Consider the following 21,158-nt stretch of genomic DNA (forward strand, 5'->3'; position numbering starts at 1 on the left):
CGTCTCCACCGGCATCGCTTCAGAGCGATTCCCTCCGCTCGCTACCGCCGGCCGCCGCCAGAGGGCGGCAGCGAACAGCGCAGACGCGGCGCGACCGAGCCGAGGCACCGGGAACGGCCGGGAGGGACCGGGGGGCACCGGGAAGCGCGGCCCTCGGGCACGGCAGCGGGACTGAGGCATTGTGCCACCCCCGGCCACCCCCGGGGTAACAGCAGCTCCACCACGAACACCTGAGGAGAGGCTCTCAGGGACCTTCCAGCAGCTCCTGGGCGTAGAGGTGGGAAAGGCAGGAGGAGTGAGGGGTAACTGAAGTTTATAATTCAGTGTGCTGGGGTCTAGAAGGGCGACAGAAAGGCCGCTGTTGACACAGATTCCCCACGGATGAAACAAGCACTCACGCCTTTCACAGCCTGCTCAGCCCTGGCTGTGCATGTCCCAGCTCTGGGACAAGGAGTGAGCCCTTTCCACAGGCGGGGAAAGGGCAGCAGGGAACAAGATGTGGTATTTTGAAAAACTGCTCAGACAACAGGTTCAGGATTCTGAATACATTCTTGAACTTTTATTCTCTCGGTAGGTAAGCAGTGGATTAGAAAAACTCAGTAGCAAAACCAGACCAAAACGAAGTCTCACATCTTCAGAAACAAACATGCACATTTGCATGTCAGATTCGGTGCTGAACTGTAATTCACATCCTGACAATGGATATGCAAATGACCAAGGAGGAATTTGGCAGTGGGAGCAAACTGCTGCATGTGTCACCATGGCAAATGTGTAACAAACACGTTCAGGTGTTGGCAATGCCAAGCAAACACGGCCATGGAGAACAAATGCAGTGATAACACAGACTCTGAAACACTGTAAGCAGAAGAGAAAAATGGAACAGCTTAATGGAAGCTGTTTGGCACTTCCCAGCAGAGACTGCTTCAGCCACGTGAAATATTCATCTTTCTGTACCTGGATTAGATTTTGAAGGCTCTTTTTCCTCATGCATGTCCTGCTTTTGCTTCCACTGAAGCTTAAAAATTCCACTGGTGAATTCTGGAGTGTTAGGGACATTTCATAAATTAGGCAAAACAGAAGCTGCTCTTTTCTAAGATTTGAAGCCAAAGTGCCAGCAAGGAGCAACTCCCAATTAGAGAAACCCAACTACAACTGGCTTTAGCCAAAGAAAAGAATCTACAATTTCAAACGCAGTTCTGTGCTGTCACAGACCCCCATTTCCCCAAAACCATGCTATAATCAGTACTGTGGATCAGATCCCTTACTATAAAAACTGAAAAGTCCCATAAAACAGAAATCAAGGATTTCTTAAGTGGCAAAACTACATTTTCAGAGGTGATTCCCTGTATGTGCAACATCTGCTCTTGTCAAGGTATGCATCTTTTCTGGGTTCAAAATGTGCAAATTCCATAAATTATACATTTCCTCCAGTCAGATTCCCTTACTAGTGCTGAAACCAATTCACAGTATAAGCTGTCAAGATTCTTCATGCTGTGAATGAATATATTTATATATATAAAAGGTAAAGTGCAATTTGTTGTTTTGCAGAGCCACACACAGCCCTGTCCTGCAGCGTGTGAGCCCAGCAGGTTTTGGGATGGGAAGAACCCACCCCCATTAACAATGTCATCGTTCCATGGCAGATGCTTCTGTTCTTCGTCGGGCTGCCTGGAATTTGCTGCGCGGTGAAGTCTGAGCAAAAGGTTCTTCCTCGAGCCCAGCCAGCGTCTGACCCCTGTGGGTTTCCCTTCCTGAACAGTGAGGGCAGAGCTGTGGCTGTCACCTAAACAAGGAGCACGAGACTGCAAGGCAGGAGCCCAGGCCAGGCTCAGCGCTCCATGGCCCCCGAGCTCAGCGCGCCCCGGCCCCGCTCTGCTGCAGCAGCTCCTGCTCGTCGTCCTCGGAGCCCGAGGGGCCCTGGCGCACCTCCTCGTACCACTTGTTGGTCAGGGTCTTCATCTGGATGCGCCCGTCGTGCAGGTCCTGGGGCAAAGCACAGCACGGCGTGTCACCTGCCAGGGCACTGCAGGGCCAGGGCTGGGCACAGCCCTCGGGGATCATCTGCCCCTGCCCTCCGAGCACCACTGCTTCCCCACAGAAAATATTAATTATTGCTACAGATGACAGCTTTGCTGATGGCTGTTTTTACCTGTGTTCTCTAGACAGTCCTGCTCTGTGTTTCAACAATCCTAATGCTGTCTGGAGGGCCTGGCTTTGCCTCTGCTCCTCATGCTCCCAGGGACACTGGGAACCTTGTGGCCTGCCGTGGTGATTCACATGCTTATTTTTCCAGCCTTTGGCTGCAATCTGGATGGCAGCCTGTGCTTTTGGCTACCAACTACGAATCAGATGCTTACTTTGGTTTTTGATTCCTTTCTGGTTTTGCAATAAATGACTTTAGTTTTTGTAGGAAAGTGCTGAAATGGTACTTTTGAAAAGTACAAAACAAGAGGAAAAACAGCACTTTTGAGCAGGCTAGGAAGATGGAATGTGCACTTACACAAAATTATTAACTCCACAGCTAAAATGCTTCCATGGGAAATTGGAAAAACAGTGAATTCTGTGACTAAGGAGCCTCAGATTTCTGAAGCATGAGAGTGAAAAAGGCACAGTATTTACACCTTGGGGCCACTCAGTGTTAATTACTGTCAGGCGTTGTTCTGCACGTACAGCCCCAGAGCCCTGTCTGTGGGAAGCGAGCAGTCTGGAAAGCACAGGGTGCAATGCTGGTGCCTGTTTCCAAGATACAAACTGCACTCTGCAGCAACAGCACAGCTCCAGAAGTCACAGGACCACTGACAGTAAGAGGCAGGAACTGTGTGTGACAGCTCTTTAAAAATGCTGCTCGAGTGGCAGCAGCTTTTTCTAGCAGCCAGTGACTCCTGATGCCCTTCATGGTTCCCTGCACAATTAAAGGCGAGTTCAGCAAATCCCTACACCAAGTTTAACTGGGGGAGCTCTGAGATGCTCATTTAATCCAACTTACAGAGCAGCTGCTCATTACAGCTGCTCTCTCTATGCATGAGCAATACACAGATGTCCCACTGTCCCCACACACATTGTGTGGCTGCACGATGAGCCCTGTGTGGTACTGAGGACAACCACCAACTCGACCAGTTTCTCTTCTTCAAGAAAATAAGGAAGACTTACTTCTTGTGTGAGTCTTCTGGTGAAGAAAGGATTCAAATACTCCACATCAAGCCGCATAAACCCTTTGAGGTTCTGACGTTTTATGTACTGAGCTTCATATTCCTCCTCTGTGAGCTCTGACAAATGCTCAGATTCTATGGTGTTTCCCTAGAAAAATCACAAAGAAGGAATAACTGAGAGAAGTGGCAGTCATCCCACCTCCTTGCTTCAGCCCCTGCTCTGTGGTGTCCCTTGTCACAACCAGTTGTCATGCTGGAACAATATGGAATTGATCCCCATCCCAGCCTTGCAGGGCTTAGGACTGTGAGTCTGTTCAGCCACTGAATCCCCGAGCCACTCAGTTCCCTTTCCATGCTGAAAGGGAAAAGACCTCAAATGTTCCATGTTTTGTATTGTCACTATTGCTGAGAACAGGTTTCTACTGTGCAGGTTTTCTCTTGTGAGCTGGACAATGCTTTAATCCAGCAAGCACCACTGCTATCATTGTCCCACTGAAAACGAGCCCTGTCAAACATGCCCTGTCCCTGCACTCTGCCTGCACTTCCTTGTGTGGACAGTGCAAGGTCACTCTAAAGACTACAACCAACCTCATGTGAGGAGAAAATGTTCTTAAGATCCTCCAGAACAATACCCTGCATATACCTTTCAATGATTTAGAGAAAAACAGGCAAGAAATGTTCTGTGATACTTTTTAGTCTCATCTTTTGCACAAGAGGTTCCAGAATGGCTTTTGGCTTTGTCAGATCTCTTGCTTTGCCAGAAATTGCTTTAAAATAAAGTCCAGTCAGAGGGGGGCTATTGTTATGACCTTCTCACAACCTTTGCATTTTTCAAAATAATTTCCATCTGCCTTTTATGATTAATTTCCATCTCACACTGTAGCAGCTACTTTCTCTCTGTATATGACTCAATCCTCTATCATCTGCTTTATGCTTTTCCAGGGATTACTTTAATTTATACAGCTCAACCTGTAATTGGATTGAATTAAGAGATTATTTCTCCTCCCCTTGTCCAAATACTAACATTTTGTATAAACACTAACCCAAACTCTGTCTTTGGGATATATTAAAATTATATTGCTTGGCTTTGTCCTACTACCTTGGCTTTTTCTACTGCCTTCATCTTACTTTTTAGTAAAAAATCACATACTAGTACTGAAAAATGTCTGAACTAGAAAAAACTCCCCACCCAAACCCCAGTGATGCTGTGAATGAAAGCCCAAACAAACCATCTTCTCTGTCTTGCTAAGATTGACGTCCTTCTTGCTCCTCTTGCGTGGCTTGGAGTCCTCGATGTCCACGAGCCTGATGAGGGGCATGGTTCCCCCTCCCAGCAGCAGGATGGTGAAGAGCACGATGATGATGGTCGTGGTGCCGATGAGCTGCCGCTTCTCGATGGGCTCCAGGCCCAGGTGCAGGCTGAGGGCATAGGGAATGGCACCACGTAATCCTGAGGGGAGAGAACAGGGCAGCAGGGGAGAGTCAACAGCAGCAGCAGCTGAGCACCCAGAGAGCCCAGCAGCGATTCCCCACCCTCCAAAGGGCTTCACAATTCCCCACCCTCCACAGGGCTTCACAATTCTCCACCCTCCCAAGGGCCTTCACAATTCTCCACCTTCCACAGGGCTTCACAATTCTCCACCCTCCCAAGGGCCTTCACAATTCTCCACCCTCCACAGGGCTTCACAATTCTCCACCTTCCACAGGCCTTCACAATTCTCCACCTTCCACAGGCCTTCACAATTCTCCACCCTCCCAAGGGCCTTCACAATTCTCCACCTTCCACAGGCCTTCACAATTCTTCACCCTCCACAGGCCTTCACAATTCTCCACCTTCCACAGGCCTTCACAATTCTCCACCCTCCCAAGGGCCTTCACAATTCTCCACCTTCCACAGGCCTTCACAATTCCCCACCCTCCACAGGGCCTTCACAATTCTCCATCCTCCAAAGGCCTTCACAATTCTCCATCCTCCAAAGGGCCTTCACAATTCTCCACCCTCCACAGGGCCTCACAATTCTCCACCCTCCCAAGGGCTTCACAACCCTGTCTGTGCCCATGATCTACCACCTGGCTGCCACCCTAAACGAGTCTGAGCATTTCAGACACTCTTGGTCAAACTGTGAAGCTGCTGGGCCTAGAGACAAGCAGCCTCCATGCAGAAAAGTTCTCGTGGGGCTCACCAGAGCAAAGTCCTCCAGCACAAAGGGGAAAGAGAACATTTCCTTGCACTTGGGTATCAGAATAGGGAAATGTTCAGCTGAGTTTTGCTCAACCAATGAGAAACTGGTTCCTCCTCGAGTGGGCCACACAATGAAAGAGATAAAACATTTTTTCTGGTTCTCAGTATTCTGAGCTTTAACTTACCACTAAACCACATGATAAACATCATTTTGGGAGTGATTTTATGATCACGGAAAAAGTTGAGTAGGTAGGAAAGCGGAAAAATATTCACTGCTCTACCAAAGAGAACCAGCACCTGAAAAACAGAAATAAAAGCAAAGACCATTTGATGTGTTACATCCACAAGGCCCCAGTTGCAGCTGGTTTACAGGGCAAGGTGAATATGTTCTTTTTGCTCATAGGCAGGTGTACTGCTCCATGAACAGAAACTCCATGAACAGAAACAGCACAGGGCATTGTGGAATTTTGCTCCTGAAACATTTTGTCTGCTTAACTGAAACTAAATCAGACCTGTCACTGATGAAGACCAAGTTGCTTTACTTATAGTAAATAAATGGAACCCAGGAGACATTCCAGGGAGACCAAGAAGTACTTTGGGTAAAAGTGCTCCTCAGTTCAGCTCCTTTAATCACTCCCTGGCTGCAGCAGCCAAGAGGCAACAAGGTATTTCTATTGTCTCCCTGGAGCTCAGGAAGGCCAGGAGCCAAACAAATACACGTCAGCCTGTTTCTCAACATGACCCTGGGTAAGGCTATAAAACATACCCCACATTGAAGCAACACTTTTGAGAGCAGAAAAGAAAAAAAGGGGGACTATTGATTTAATGGCAAACAATTAACAAACACAGAGAAAACTTTAACTCAGAAAAAGGCAAGGTTTTCTCAGAGCATTGTTTTTAAGCGCCACTACAAACAGACCTTGATAAGGTAAATATCCTAGAATTAGTCAGCAGGATCCTTGAAGGGCTGTGCTGTTTTCCTTTATGAATCACCCCAAAATTACACAATTTGCATCACGCCTGAGAGAGCAATGCCACCCAGAAGGAAGTGTCACACCTTAGATAAATATTAGCTAGGGAAGCTGTGTGCAGGGCAGGCAGAGCAGTTCCCTTGCTGATACCCCTCTCTGGGGAAGTGCAGATAACAATCCTTCCCTTGAACCATGCACTGAATGGGCCAGTGTACACTGCTCTACACAGCTGGAAAGGGACCCACACTGCCCTCCCTGCAAAAGGAACACATTTCTCATTAAACCATTATAATGGCAACAGGTGGGGCCAAGTCCCATGTGAAACGAGATCCACAGAGTCACTGCACTAAGGCACGCTGAAATGGGTTTAAAAACAAAAGAACTAGGAAAAGAGAGAATTTTTTATAAAATCCTAGAAATCATAACAATTATTCTATAATATTTTAACTGTAAGGTGTGTCCCCCTCCCCAATACCAAAAATGCATCTAAAAAGATATGGAAGGAAGTAAATACCTACTATGCACCAGATGACAAAGGACATTTCAAACTTGTGAGGAAAACTAAAAATTGACAGGCCAAGAAATGCAAAAACACACGTTTCTGAAAAAGAGAAATCACATTTAAATAAACAATTCCAGAAAACCTTTTCTACTCCTGTTATTAATTACCACATACAGTACATAAAACAGGATTTCCTGACCAAACCCTGGAGAGCTGCTGCTGCTCACTAAGGAGTGGTTAAGTTCCCTCTGCAACAAAGCCACTCCCTGCTCACACTGCATCCTCCTGCAAACAATACAGAATTCATTCATGGCAGCCCCCAGAAACCAGGGTCATGTTTGTAATGCAGGAACATGTAATTTCTTCAAAGTTTGGTTTGCAAAAGGAACTGGAAAGGCTCTAGGACTGAGCTGCTTGTACCACTACTTCCAAAAACCTTCATATGTAAAGTTGTTGTTTTTGCAAGTAGCTTTTTCTATTAAAAAACATAAAAAAATACCAGTCAACCCCCACCTCCTAGAACTAAAAACAGACTAGAGGAATAAGAGTCAGTGATCTCTATTTGGCCATCAATCTTATGGCAAATCTTAGCAGGAGCCTGCAGGATGGGAGAGAGATTTACTGCATGTCTTATCCAGTGTGGCAGGAAAGGTGATTTTTGAGTGCCTTCCAGTCCCCACTCTCAGGAATTCTTCTCTTAAAGACAAGGACCATGGACACACAAATGCCTGGATGCAAATCCACACCTCTGCTGCTCCCAACAGAACCACAGTTCCATGCAAGTGAAATTTTAAAGGATTAATACTGGATTTAATAGCAGGCAGCACCTACCACACATGAAAGCCACAGTTCTGAGTGTCTGCTGCATCAGGATCTGTGTCACTGGGGACAGGTTGTGGTGAGTGTAATGAGACATCACAATGCCAGAGAACAGGATTGCCATGATACCTGTGGGCAAGAACGGGGCAGTCAGCACAAGGATTTACTGCTGGGACCCTCCAGAGTAATCTTCTCACAAGGCAAAGGCTGCTTCTACAGCAATACAAATATTTTAACATATCAAACAGAGTGGTCAGAACTCATTTTGCTACTCACCTGAGAGTGAGATCCCTTCTGCAAGTCCATAAGGAAGGTAAGCAAAGATAATCATCATCCCAAATTCTAGGGAAGGTGTCTTCCTTAAATCAATGTGCTTTAGTACGTACACACAGAAATGTTATGGAAAAAGTAAATTAAAAAATAAATCAAAGAAATATTTTGATGTGTTCATTCCATTACAAAACAATGATTACACTTAATGTACTTTTCTACTGAATAACCAATAAAATCTATATATTCAACTCAAGTATGGAAAGATGAGTAATTTCTTATGAGAGGAATGTGCCTTATGGAAGCTACTGCTGGTAGAAGTCTGTCAGAAGACAGAGCTAGACACAGAGATCTCTTACTGATGTGCCTCTACAATACTGATAACAACAGGTTATTGAGGCACTAGTAACTCTAAAGGGCAAACAAGCTGCTTTTCTCTTTGACTTAGTATAGTTTAGATATGAGTCAAAGAAGTGTTGAACATCTGTCTTCCTCTCTTGTTGTGATGTATGGAATAATTTCAAAGTTTTTGAATTAGGCTGATGAACCAAAAAGGGAAATAAGTGTGTATTTAATCAAATATTCTCTTCCTGTCTTTACAAACCAAGTGTTTGGCAGTGTGTCCCAGCTGATCCAAGTACAGCTGCACAGCCCAGCCTCACACAGTGAAGTCAGAGCTAGCATTAAACCAGCCCAAGAAGTAACAAAGGTGTCTGGGCTACAGCAAACAGCCTTCCTGATCTCAGCACAGCAGCTCCTGGTTGTTTAGCAACCAATTCATGGAAGTGGAAGAGGCAAAATATAACCCAGGGTAAATGCAAACAGAACAGTGTCCGCATTCAGCTGCCTGCACATGATCCATAGGGACAAACGAGCTGGGCTGACTCAAAGGCCCCCGGGAAAAGCAGCTTTTTTTCTTTTTAATTAACTGTTTTATGTATGTAAAGGAGAAGCCATATGCTTGTTAAAATGGATTGGTATTGAAATGGAATTAATATATTTTGAATTTACAAAACAATTACCATATCTTATAACACTCCAATGCACATAAGCTATTATACAACATTTCAGACCTTAATTATTTTCATAAAAATTTGATGCCACTTTTAATACACCCCCATGCACACTAACATAAAACCAAAATAATGTCTAATAAGAAATATCCTCTAAGAAATGCTGGAAAAGATGGAGAGAAAAATACTACTAGGATGTTGCAGTTCACCAATGTATACATATATATCACCAAAATTAAAAAAGGATATTAATGCAGAAATAAGACCAGTAAGTGTGCCAAGTGCTGCAGAACCGAAGAACATCTTGAGAAAGTATCCCAGTGCCTGTAGAAAGGTTTGCCATCCACTTACATCTGACATATTTTCCCTTGTCAAACCTTCTGCTGTGCTAGATACAATTAAAAGAGAAATAAAAAGAAATGGTTATACATTCTAAGACTGGATCCAAAAATATCAAACATCTTTTGAGCATAACAACAAAAAAGACTCCCATTTCTTTGTTGCTACCACTCTTAAAAGGTTTTACTGTGATATATATAACAAGAGGAATGTCAAAAGATGTTAAATCAAGCCTCAGTGTAATCCCCAAAGGGAAACCTAATTCTGCTAAAAATCCAGCATTGCTCCTCTGAAGAATCCCAGAATGGCGTAAATAGGCTATGGTGATGCCCAGCATTTGAAAACAATGTTCAAACTTGGAGAAGGAAAAGAAAACACATTTTACAGTGCTAAAAACTCATGTGATCCTCTGAGAAGAACAAATGAACAGGAAGAACTCTCATCAAATATTTAGGTGTGGATGAGAGACAAGAAGGTCACTGAAGGAAAACAAAGCAGCTCTTAACAGGAAAGGGAAGAAACCTCTTTGAATTTCAGGAATATACTTAATGAAAATTCTGTGCAAAGAACACACAGATTCTAGCTAGTGTTTCTTTTGGCTGCTTTTAGCCTTCAGTACTGAAAGCACCACAACTGTAACAAAAGCAATTAATCCATTAGAAAATTACTCTGACTTCACTACCTGCTTGGTACAGCTGCTCCTTCTATACATTCACAGTCCCATCTATTGGCTTCAGCAATAAGATGGAGATACATCTCTCCACTCTCTTTCAGCCCCAAAGAATGATCACAGGCAGAAGATAAGGATACTGGAGGTTCCTCTTTCCTGCAGCCCCAACATGAACACCACCCCACTGCATGGCCTGTATTGCTCACAGTGGCACTCTGGGCACAAGCCAAGGGCACAGACAGAGCAGCAGGGAAGGTGAACATTGCTGTGCCTGGCAGGTGACATGTGGGGCCCTGCTGCCAGGACCCTCCATGGAGAGAGAGCTGATCATGAATGGAATTAGGAAGAATCCATTATCTAGGGTCAATGAGACAAGGCTCTGAGGTGGGGGTAATGAGGCAGCCATTTACTGTCCCCTGCCTGTGCAGCTCATGTTCTGGATTGCTTTTGACACAGAAGCACCACCCAAGATTCAGCCTTACACCTGAAATACACAATGTGTTCCAAAGGAAGGTGGCAGGATAACTGTAGACCAAAAACCAAACAGAAAATGATGTAGTGACTGTTTCCATAAACACGTGTGGCTCCAAGGCACTTACTTGGTCAGGACAATTGAGACTGCATCATTGAGAATACTTTCTCCAAAAACCAACATGTTAAGCACAGGATCCACATTAAGGGCATTGAAAATGGCAATAGTAGCCACGGGGTCAACTGCAGATATCAAAGAGCCGAATGCAAAACTGGGAGAACACAAAAGAGGAAACTAGATGAAACAAAAACACCTACCTAGTAACTTCCATGAACAACAGTAACAAAGGTATTTGTGGTACAGTTTCTACACAGTGATAACAAAGTACTTTCTTTCCTGTCATAAGAACTTGGCCACTTGCCAAGTTCTTGAAAAATTTACATTATTGATTCTGAAAAACCTACCCTGTCTTTTAAGAGAGGATGTGGACAAGGAAGTTATACCCTTATCACATATATTAATAATACCAGCTAATCAAGGTTTACAAATCTTAAAGTTTGGTTAAAATACCCAGTATTTCTCTCAAGAAATCACTGAGCACAGAACAGAATACACGGGAATGCAAAAGGATGGAATATAATACAATAGTATTTGGAAATAAGGGTAATAAATAGGGTATAGAAGTGTTCCACCTATTTCTTAGTTTCACATACAATGCTGAATCTCAGCAGTCTATACACTGACCAAAAGAGGTGGCCAACTGTAGTGCATTTCCTACCTACAGCTATCCTGAAGAAAGCTTTATTTCATATACTACACCATTTCCCCAAGAGCTTACCTGTCTGTCATGTTGAGTTTATAAATTACATCAGCCTGAAAGAATAGGTAGAACATAATCACAATTAACTGTGGTGTTCTTCGGTTCTTAAAAACCAAACTATTCATCAAATCCTGAATTCATTATGAAGAAAAATTCACAGTAGTGATGTTGTCCAGTTTACCACTGCCCTCCCACTGTAATCTACTGCTACAATTCTGGTCACCCAAGATCAGGGAACTAGAGCAGAGTCAGGTGAGAAGGGCAACCATGACATTCAGAGGAGGAGAAATCTGAGTGGCAAAGTGGAAAGTACACAATGCTTGGCCTTCCAGAATGAAGTCTGAGAGAAAAGATAAATATCCGTGCCTATGTGTAACCAATGGGAAATACCAAACCACAGAAGCAAAAAAAAAAAATTGTGGAGTGTGAGATGGCTCTAGAGAACACAGGCTTTGGAACAGGAAGACTGTGGAAGTTAGAAAAAGTAAAACTCAAGTCTTAATTGCTTTTCCCATGACACATGCTGTGTCAGAGAGTGGCTCAGGCTGGAAGGGACCCCTGAGGTCCCCGAGCCCACCCCTCCAGCTCCACAGAGCCCTTGGAGCCAGGATCGTGTCCAGAGAGCTTTGAGTCCTGCAGGGAGGGAGACTCCATGGCCTCTCCAGCAATATCCATGCAAGGGGGGTGTGCCAGTGCCTTTGTGAGAGCAGAGAACTGCACTTTGTGACCAGCAATTCACCTGCACTCTATTTGTCTGCTCTTGAAAAAGGGACTTTCAACCAACAGCCAGATAAAATGGAGTGCTTTAAAGCACTTACCCGGCCCAGGAAATAGATTCCTCCACCTACAATGAAAGCTGATATTGCAGTGCCAAATACTGAGAACAGAATGATGGAACCAATGTTCTGAAAAAAATTACCCTGGAACACAGTAATAAAATAAGTAAATTAGTAAAAATGGCCTGAGGGAAATCTCATGTTTGGGTTTCCATTTAATTAGATTCTAACTCACAACTGGGTTTCCCATTAAAAGGCTCAGTTTGGTTCCAGGTGCCCCGGGACACACATCCACACCATCTGCCTAGAGAGACTGCTGCTCTCCTGAGGACAACAGCAATTCCCCTGCCTCCCAGGACTGACTCCCTGTCAGCACCATAGCAAGAACCCAATCCTCAGGCAAATATTCACCAGCACTTGGACATATTTCCCACCTGGCAAAAGTGTAAGTTAATCCCTCTGCTGGAGACAGGGCATGTGAAAAAGGCTTGTACACTCCCCAGCTGCTGGTCCATTGCTTGTGGTTTTGTATGACAAGGTCTCCAGGGCTGGTAGCAGCTCCTGGTACCTCCATGGCCACTGTTCCCTCCTCTCCTGCAGCACCAGGGCTGCCCAAGGGAGCAGCAAAGCCCCTCGGCCAGGAGGGGAGTGTGAGAAATGCCCATGGAAACACGGGCCGCCAGCAAGGGTCACAACCTCACACACATTTCCCTCTTCTTTAGCAATGGAGTGACCCCACCCTTCCCACTTGTCCTCCTTCACAGCAGCCCTTGTACAGCTCTGGTGAGGTAAGAACCTCTCCAGCCAAGGAAAACCTCGTCTGTGCTGTGCCCCACACCTTGCCAGCACTCAGTTATCAGCAACAAGCTACACTCCCTGCACTCTGGGTTGAAGAGGTTTAAATTTTGCACTCTCAATTCCCTAATGATTAATATAATGGAATTTAATGCAATTATCCTAAGCTTCATGGAGATAACTAAAAGCGGAATCTGTTCCAAACAAAACCTCAACATCCAAAATGAGTGTCTGGCAGGGACTGACCTTGTGCAGTGAATATCCAGATTCAAATATAATAGGTGGAAGCAAAAGCAGAAAAAACATATTTGGACGAAACATTTCTTCTTCCTGAAAAAAAAAAAATCATTATAATTTCAGAGATATCATCATTATTGAAATAACATCAAATCTTCCAAAAGAAAAGCTATTAAAAATAGTGATGGAAAATGAAAGATCTTTCTCCCTTCTTATCATGAAGTACAAGACTGAAGAACAGTACACTATTCCAGGGCTGCTGCTTCTATTATTCTTTTTCAACCCAGTGATAGAAAGCTAGGAGTTACTTCTTTTAAATTACTGTCTCCAAAAAAGCTGCATAGAAAATAGGTTATTTATGGTAAAAGAAAAATCCTCCTGTTTCCACAAAGAGCATTCCCTCTTTATCTGAGAGTTTGGAAATTTGTAAGGACTGGCAAGGAACAGTGACCTCTTGGCCACTGTTTGAACAGAACAGGTTAACTGGGACCAAGCAGTTTCACCGGAAAACTCATCACCTGACAAGAAAATCACATCATCAGCCCCTGCAGGTGACCAGGCTCAGGTGACACACCACCTGAGGGGCCTGAGGCTGGATTCTTCCCAGCAGATGTCATTTCTGCCTGAATTGAATGGCACTGTTCTGATGGCTCCTCTTTGCCCTCACAGTGATATAAATGGAACCCACCATGAGGTAAGATGCTATTTTCTGTGTCCTCAGTCTTTGTCACTTATCTCATCCCCTGGCTAACGCTGCTCACGCTGCACCCCCAGCCTGGCACCCTGGTTTTTCTGCTGGCAGAGTAGGCACAAAAGGCAAATGAATCCCAGCTGAGGGACCAGTCTCTTTTCCCACCTGTTTCCTCCCCTGGTCCCCCCAGAGCTGTCACCTCCATGAGCACCAATTGACTCGTTTAAAGCGGGGTGAACAGCTGATGGACTGCTCTGTTCTGTTCTAACACCAGCTTTCACAACAGAGGTACTCATCTCTCTAAATTCCTGCCTGTACCAGTGATAATCATCTTAAAGGATTTGGGGGGCTTAGCAAACCAAACTCATCCTTTGGGCTGAAAGGCCACAGGCCGTGGGTGTGCACGCACAGCCCCAAGCCCATGGCTGACCCTGCCTGCTCCTGCACAGCACCTGCACCCCACAAAAACCTGAAACAGAGCTGAGCCTGCACCCCACAAAAACCTGAAACAGAGCTGAGCCTGCACCCCACAAAAGCCTGAAACAGAGCTGAGCCTGCACCCCACAAAAGCCTGAAACAGAGCTGAGCCTGCACCCCACAAAAACCTGAAACAGAGCTGAGCCTGCACCCCACAAAAGCCTGAAACAGAGCTGGACAGGGAACTGACAACAATGGAGAGGAAGGACTGTGTGTGTGCTGCATGGAAGCAGAGGAAAATAAAACATGAGGACTCTGACTATCAGCTGTGCTGGCCAAGAACAACCAGCAAGCACAAGGTCTTAGTGCTGAAGCTGAATGAACGCTCACTAAGTCATGGTCACCAGAAATTACACAGCAAAGTTTTCAGGGCAGGGACATGATCCAAGATTTGCTTTGCACAGGGATATAGCCCGCAGTTAAATATTTCATTTTTTATCTTATCAGATAAACAAAAGGTATTTAGTAAATTTAGAACCATTTAAAACCATGTAATAAAGTCCATAATTATTGATCTAACATTACAACAGCCTGTGTTAAAACCTAAGCTTTATTACAGTGAAAATAACTCAAATAAAAAAATAATAACGTGATATCTGTGGCCTCTCACCTTGGCTGACAACACAAACAAGCACAGCTCCCCAGTGCCTCCCAAGATGAGACCAACACTTCCCAGAAAACCCCCATGTAATGCATCAGCTATTTGCTGTGATCAGTATTTGCTGTGTTTAGAGAACAAGTGCTCCAATCAGAGCATGAAGCTTTCTTTTTCTCTCTTACATGCATGATCTTACTCAGATTATTTTATTTAATCTATAAGAAACTAATTTAAAATGCTGATGTTGTGGCCATTTAACTGATTTTCAATTTTAAGTCAAATCCAGTTGACAAAAATCATGAATGAAAACGCACTAACTACTGCAGCCCCCACTGCCTCCAATGACTTCATACGTAAAAATGAAATATTTCAACACAACTGCTGAGCTATGTAATTGTTTAAACAAGTGTACACCAAACCAGTGTAGTTAGTTGATAAAAAAGAAGTATAAAACGTAGTTCAAAAGCTACACCAGATTGAAAATCCATGCATTTTAATGTATTTCAACTAAGGAGAAAAAGATCTTCCTTTAGGGCAAAAACTGCCAAGAAATATAAAATTGCAAGCTAGGATTAAAATTCACTACTCAGACCAAGATGTTCAGCTGGCTGATATAAATTCTGTTTAGGACTGGCAATTCAAATCACTGTGACTTCAATCAGTTCACTGATCTAATAAATTGTTCGGTGCTGTGAAACAAAATCATAGTTTAAATGCTGCAAGATTTTAAATTAAAGCAGGAATAGTGAAGAGTTCATTGCTTTGATAATGTGGATAAACAGTAGGAGAATCCTTGCTTCACTGGAGACTTCAGCTCTTGGAGAAACTTCTGCCAGGACTTGCCCTCTAAAACATAAAGTATTACAAAGCCTTTTTTATGAGATTTAGGGATTTTTCTACATTTAAAAATTAATTGTTACAACTATACCTTCCAGTTGGCCAGCTTTTGAGCCTCTATGATTTTTATAAAAGCTCCCATAAGGATACCTAGGAGAGAATAAGAAAACATTCTGAAATAGCAATAAAATGTGTCACTGTTTATCAGCTCTCCAAGTTTCAGAAGTGAAAACAATGCAAAACACAGTGCAAGTTAGTTTCACTCCTAAACCACGAAAACACTGAGTGGTTTTGGGTTTAATCCCCGAATCCCCAGTTCCCAATACATTACATAACTGCAGAGTTTCCCTGCACAACAGATTGTCTCTTGGGATAGCCCAACTCCAAGCAGACCTACTGAGAGTGTGATGCTCACTGGTTCAGAAAGATAACAGGCTTAACTACTCAAAACCACTTCTCATCTAAGCTGCACTCAAATGAAATTTCACCTTTCTTGCTGAAGAATCAGGAAGTTATGAGTTAGGCTTCTGTGCTTCATGTCACTTCAATATTATTTGCAGTTAAAGTAGATTAAATGAAATCAGTCTTCTCCACAGAAATGAATTTTGTTTGAATGAAATCATAGCCCTTTCTGGCAATGAAGAAGGCAACAAACTCTGATCAGGGTGGGGATCCTGTCAGAACTATTTTCCAAATGAATTACACACTGTTTAAGTCATGTAGAAATAATGTGAATACAGAAGATAGAATTTTATCAAGGCTGCTGCAGACTCAGTGGTTAAAGGTTATAGCACTCTTTCCTCCCATACATCCTCAAACATAAAACTGTAACAAGATTTCTTCTGGAAGTCATGAAGATAACTCATGAACTGTCATCAATTATTTTCAAGTAGTTCTAGGGAACTTGTCTTCAGCCAGATTTCAGATTTGTGCTTCTGCATAGTTGTGTTTTATAATTTACAGAATGGAGACTTCATAGTCAAGCACTGGGACAGAAGCCAAATACTCCAAATGAAAGGTACAGAGTGTCTGAGAAGCTTGAAGTATGCCTTCCTGTAATTCATGTTAAGTGTGCTTTTCTGTAACTCATGAGACCTTCTCTCATGCTGTAGCGAACAAGAGAGTCTCACAAACAGAATCACATGGATTTCTGCTGATGGATGTGTCACACACACAAAGCCATGAGGCCTAAGCCTTCCTTTATACAGAAATCTGGGAAGGCATCGGTCCCAGAGGGTGGAAATAATTGTTCCATGAAATGGTTTCTGTGGAAAGGAAGAGGAAAACATAAATGAAGCAACATCAAAGGTCTGCTGTTACTTGAAGGACAGAATGCAGATACAGCCACTCACATGCCACATGCATTTACAAACTACTCTTTCTTTATTACTAAATGAATGAATGAATGCAGGTTTAGATCAGCTGTTTCTATTAAATCAGGCAGGTCACTTTTGTCAAGGGGCTAATTAGAAGGGTTAGTAACAGTTAATCTATACCTCATTTTTTGAAAATTTTATAGGCATTTTCTTATTGGAATCAACCTTTATTTTTCCTGAGAACATGTTAAAACTCAGTAACAAATCAAAGAGAAAAAACGTTTCTGGAAACTATTGTTACCAACAAAATTCCAGCAACTTATAAGGATGAGGATAAAAATCCAGCCTCAGAGAATGCACTCCCACCCTGTCCACCAGGAGAGACACACCCTCTAGAAAACATAAACCAGAAGCTTCTGAGTAGCCTAGACAATGGGTGGAAAAACACTTGTGAAAATCATATCTCTCTTCTCTGCTGCCACTTTTATTAGCCTTCAATAACTTCCTGAGAGGACTGCTAAATTCACAAGTCAAAACAGGACACACCTCACTTCTGGCACTGCTGGCAAAACTGGATACTTGAAACTCAAGCTGTGCTCTTGCAGCTGTGCAGAGCATTAGCAGGACCAGAGGGTCACTGAGCTGGCAGCTGCAGGGATCACACAGGTGCTGTACTCCCACCAGGGCTGAGAGTACATTGAGAAAATAATGAATATTAGAGAATAATACATTAGAGAAAATAATTAATATTTTGCCCGATTTGCTCCTCAATTATACATTTAAAAATCAGGAGCAGCAGCATAAAAATAAATTAAATTACCCTGACATAAAACTGTGGGCTCAGAAATACTCCAAATTTATTCCAAATGAAGTACACACCTGATCTCCATGAGGAGAGGTTTGAGGATGCAAACAGGAAGATGCCAAAGTACTCAGGCAGTGACATCCCTACAGATGTCATTTTCCTGGGCCAGTCTCTGTGTGTATGCTCATTTCTTTATTTCTTCAATCAATTTAACGCTTGAGAATTACTTGTTTTCTTCACTGCGTTCAGTGTGCTGTACTTTTCTAGTGATGGCTAACACACAACAGAGCATTATCTCTGTCACAGGTAAAAGTTAAGTTATGTTAAATTAGGGTATAGTTCAATTATATTGTATTAATTATGTCATATTAATTGTATTATGTTAAGAGTGGGGGGTTATCAGAATGTTCTAGAAGAAGGGCCCAGGGTTTGGTGCAAGGGCGGCCTGGCGGGGCAAGGCGAGGTCGAAGCGGGATTGGATGGAAGATCTGACCAATCACTCGAAGCCCTGCAGAAACGATTGGTCCAGAATGAACGGCATTAAGGACCAATGAGAAGCCTGGAAATGAACCAATCACCCTGCGGATCCAAAACGGACCAATCCTGGACTCGAAGGGGGCTATAAATGGGGGCAGTTCGGTGGGGTCGGGGTTCTTCTTTTTCGATCCTTGTTTTCTGGGGAGCACTCAGGTGCTTGGGCTTAGCGCACTGTTCTGGTTTTGGCTCGCTGTGTGGGTGCCTGGGCTTATCCTGGGTACTCCGTTCCTTGCAGCTGTTTTAATAAATGAGAACCTCTTTCTCCAGAGAACGTTTGGCCTTGTTCATATTCATAACGTCTCTAGTGCACACTGCTGACAGTCCCTGCCTGGATTAACGCATATCCAACATAAAAATGTCATGGTTACTCACCTAAGGAAACAACAGCCACGCTCTCTGGTAAAAAATGAAGCCGGTATTCTATCAGTAAATGCACCAATATGATGCAAATAGCTGTGAAGGGAAAAGAATGGAGATTGAGGAGTGTTGGAAAAGAGTAAAATATACTTTAAAGTATTATTTTTAAAATACACAAGCAAACTTCTAATGATTTAGTAGACTTCACTTTGGCAATAAGTGAAGAAGCACCAGTGTAAACAGTGGCTTCCACCACCACAAATGTTCTAAATCCCTGTGCCTGTGTAAAATCCCACTTCTCAGAGAGAACCAGAGGGGAAATAATAACTATGATTTTGAGTTGGCCTATGTCCTTAGACACAGACTACAGTTAACAGAGATTAATAGACTGTCAGTTAGGTCATCATTCACCTATAACAAGAAGACTAAAAAAAATCGTCATGCCACTAGACTGTTCCTCTTGCTGTGCCTGGACTCCAGTCTGAACTGGAAGGATGGGCTTGGGAGGTGTAGGTGCCACCAACTTGGTAGTAGCGGCCAGCAAAGTGTGGAGGGTGGCATTGATGACTTCGTGGGTGGCATTTGCAGACCTGTCAGGACAATACAATGTGTGATTATACCGGATGGGAGCAGCACGACAAAGCCCACCGCAGATACGCACACACGGACCCACCGCCAGACGACACGGAGCTCGTGCGGATGACCGGCTCCTCACGGTGCGTTTCACAAGCAGTCAGATCAGACAAACACGGCACGCTCCCGTTCCCGGAGCGGGCTGATGCTGACCGCCTCACGCACCGCAGCGCCCACCCCGCTGCGCACCGAGCCTGGCACCGAGGCTCCGGCCGGCGCACCCGGCTGGGCACGGCAACAACAACAACAACAACAACAACCCCGCTGCCGGTCCGGTGCCTCCGCCACTGCGGCCCGTGCCCGCCGCTCCGGCACCGCGCGGGGCCTCGGGCCGCCGGCACGGCACGGCACGGCCCGGCCCGGCCCGGCCCGGCCCGGCACGGCACGGCACGGCATGGCACCGCGAGCCGCTGCGGAGGGGACGGGTACCCTCGGCAGGCACGGCACTGCACAGCCCAGCCCGCCCGTGCCCCGCAGCGCGACGGATCCCGGCCGGCATGCCGCGGAATGGAATGGAACGGCGCGGCACGGCACGACCGTGGCCCGCAGCCCCGGGCCGCCCCCGCCGCCCCGCACTCACTCCGCCATCTTGCCGGGCTCACGCTCCCACGGCGCCCCGCGCGCTGCCGCTTCCGGCGCTCGGGCGGGCACGTCCGGCCGCGCGCGGCGGCGGCGGCGGAACGGCCGCGGGGGCGGCGGCGGGCACGCTCCACCGTTCCCGCTCCGCGCGCGCCGGGGCGGCGGTGCCTGGGGCGCCCCCTGCCGGCGAGGGCAGCGGCTGCAGCGCCGCCATCGCTCCCTGTCCCCAGAGCCGCCATTGTGTCCTGTCCCTCAGAGCTGCCATCACTCCCTGTCCCCAGAGCCACCATCCATCCCTGTCCCCAGAGCCGCCGTTGTGTCCTATCCCTCAGAGCTACCATCACTCCCTGTCGCCAGAGCCGCCATTGTGTCCTGTCCCTCAGAGCTACCATCACTCCCTGTCGCCAGAGCCGCCATTGTGTCCTGTCCCTCAGAGCTGCCATCACTCCCTGTCCCCAGAGCCGCCATTGTGTCCTGTCCCTCAGAGCTGCCATCGCTCCTTGTCCCCAGAGCCGCCATTGTGTCCTGTCCCTCAGAGCTGCCATCACTCCCTGTCCCCAGAGCCACCATCCATCCCTGTCCCCAGAGCCGCCATTGTGTCCTGTCCCTCAGAGCTGCCATCACTCCCCGTCCCCAGAGCCGCCGCTGCGGTCACGGTGGCACAGGCTGGCTCGCAGGCTGCTCTGGCACCAGGGTGAGATGCCTGCCAAGTGTCACACCAGGCCTGCTCTGCGGTGCCCAGGGCAGACCTGGACCCTGATTTTCCAACCAGACACGTTCACCTGCCCGAACCCTTCCCCTGGCTGAGCTGACTTGAGCAGGGCACAGCTGGTCACGGCTCCCACCTCCAGCCAGAGCCTGGCCCTACAGCAACAACAGAGCCTCAGACATGTCCCACTGAGCTGAATCATAGGCCACTGCCTCAAAAACAGCATAAAAATGCACTTGAATTAAAATAGCAGTGAGTAATTAATTAGCAATTTTAATCGGCAAGTTAAAATAAAATTTAAACCAGCTTTATCTGGTCTAAGTTCAAATGCCCTCCTGGCCCAGGCTGCTGCTGGGGTTGGGTCTCTAAAGTCTCCTGTGCATCCTGGAAAATAATGCTAATTAGCACCTTTCTGCTTATAAAGTCAGTTGAGGATAATCATCCATCCATCCATCCATCCATCCATCCATGCATGCAGTGCGAGTTCAAGTTGCTGGGCTGACAGGGACATGGGACAGTGTATAACAGCATCACATGCATTCCTTTGATTTCTGGTCTGACTAGCTCAGGAAATAAAAGGGGAGCTGTAGAAACACTCATTGAG

At 45.5% G+C, this 21,158-nt stretch overlaps 1 protein-coding gene across 1 annotated transcript; it reads right to left on the reverse strand.

Annotated features, from left to right (window-relative positions):
- Nucleotides 1-530: 530 nt before the first annotated feature.
- SLC9A8 (solute carrier family 9 member A8) lies at nucleotides 531-19,869 on the reverse strand. Its single transcript, XM_071446575.1, has 16 exons — nucleotides 19,847-19,869; nucleotides 19,045-19,223; nucleotides 18,649-18,729; nucleotides 15,710-15,768; nucleotides 13,025-13,108; nucleotides 12,026-12,127; nucleotides 11,226-11,260; nucleotides 10,515-10,658; nucleotides 9,156-9,294; nucleotides 7,900-8,005; nucleotides 7,636-7,752; nucleotides 6,821-6,903; nucleotides 5,517-5,628; nucleotides 4,379-4,599; nucleotides 3,151-3,297; nucleotides 531-1,983 (listed from the first exon to the last, which is right to left on the reverse strand). The coding sequence occupies exons 1-16, from the start codon at nucleotides 19,852-19,854 to the stop codon at nucleotides 1,852-1,854; spliced, it is 1,749 nt and encodes a 582-aa protein (XP_071302676.1). The 5' UTR covers nucleotides 19,855-19,869; the 3' UTR covers nucleotides 531-1,851.
- Nucleotides 19,870-21,158: the final 1,289 nt, after the last annotated feature.

This window comes from Agelaius tricolor, unplaced genomic scaffold (assembly GCF_023055355.1).
Source record: "Agelaius tricolor isolate 1412-34295 unplaced genomic scaffold, bAgeTri1.0.p SCAF_23, whole genome shotgun sequence".
Classification (NCBI taxonomy): Eukaryota; Metazoa; Chordata; class Aves; order Passeriformes; family Icteridae; genus Agelaius; species Agelaius tricolor.

Excerpts from the sequence above, each read along its gene's own strand:
- SLC9A8 (XM_071446575.1), bottom strand. Across the intron at positions 15,769-18,648 it reads CGTGGCTGTTGTTTCCTTAG|GTATCCTTATGGGAGCTTTT; the intron begins GTGAGTAACCAT and ends ATTCTCTCCTAG. Across the intron at positions 4,600-5,516 it reads GTTTATCATGTGGTTTAGTG|GATTACGTGGTGCCATTCCC; the intron begins GTAAGTTAAAGC and ends CTCTCCCCTCAG.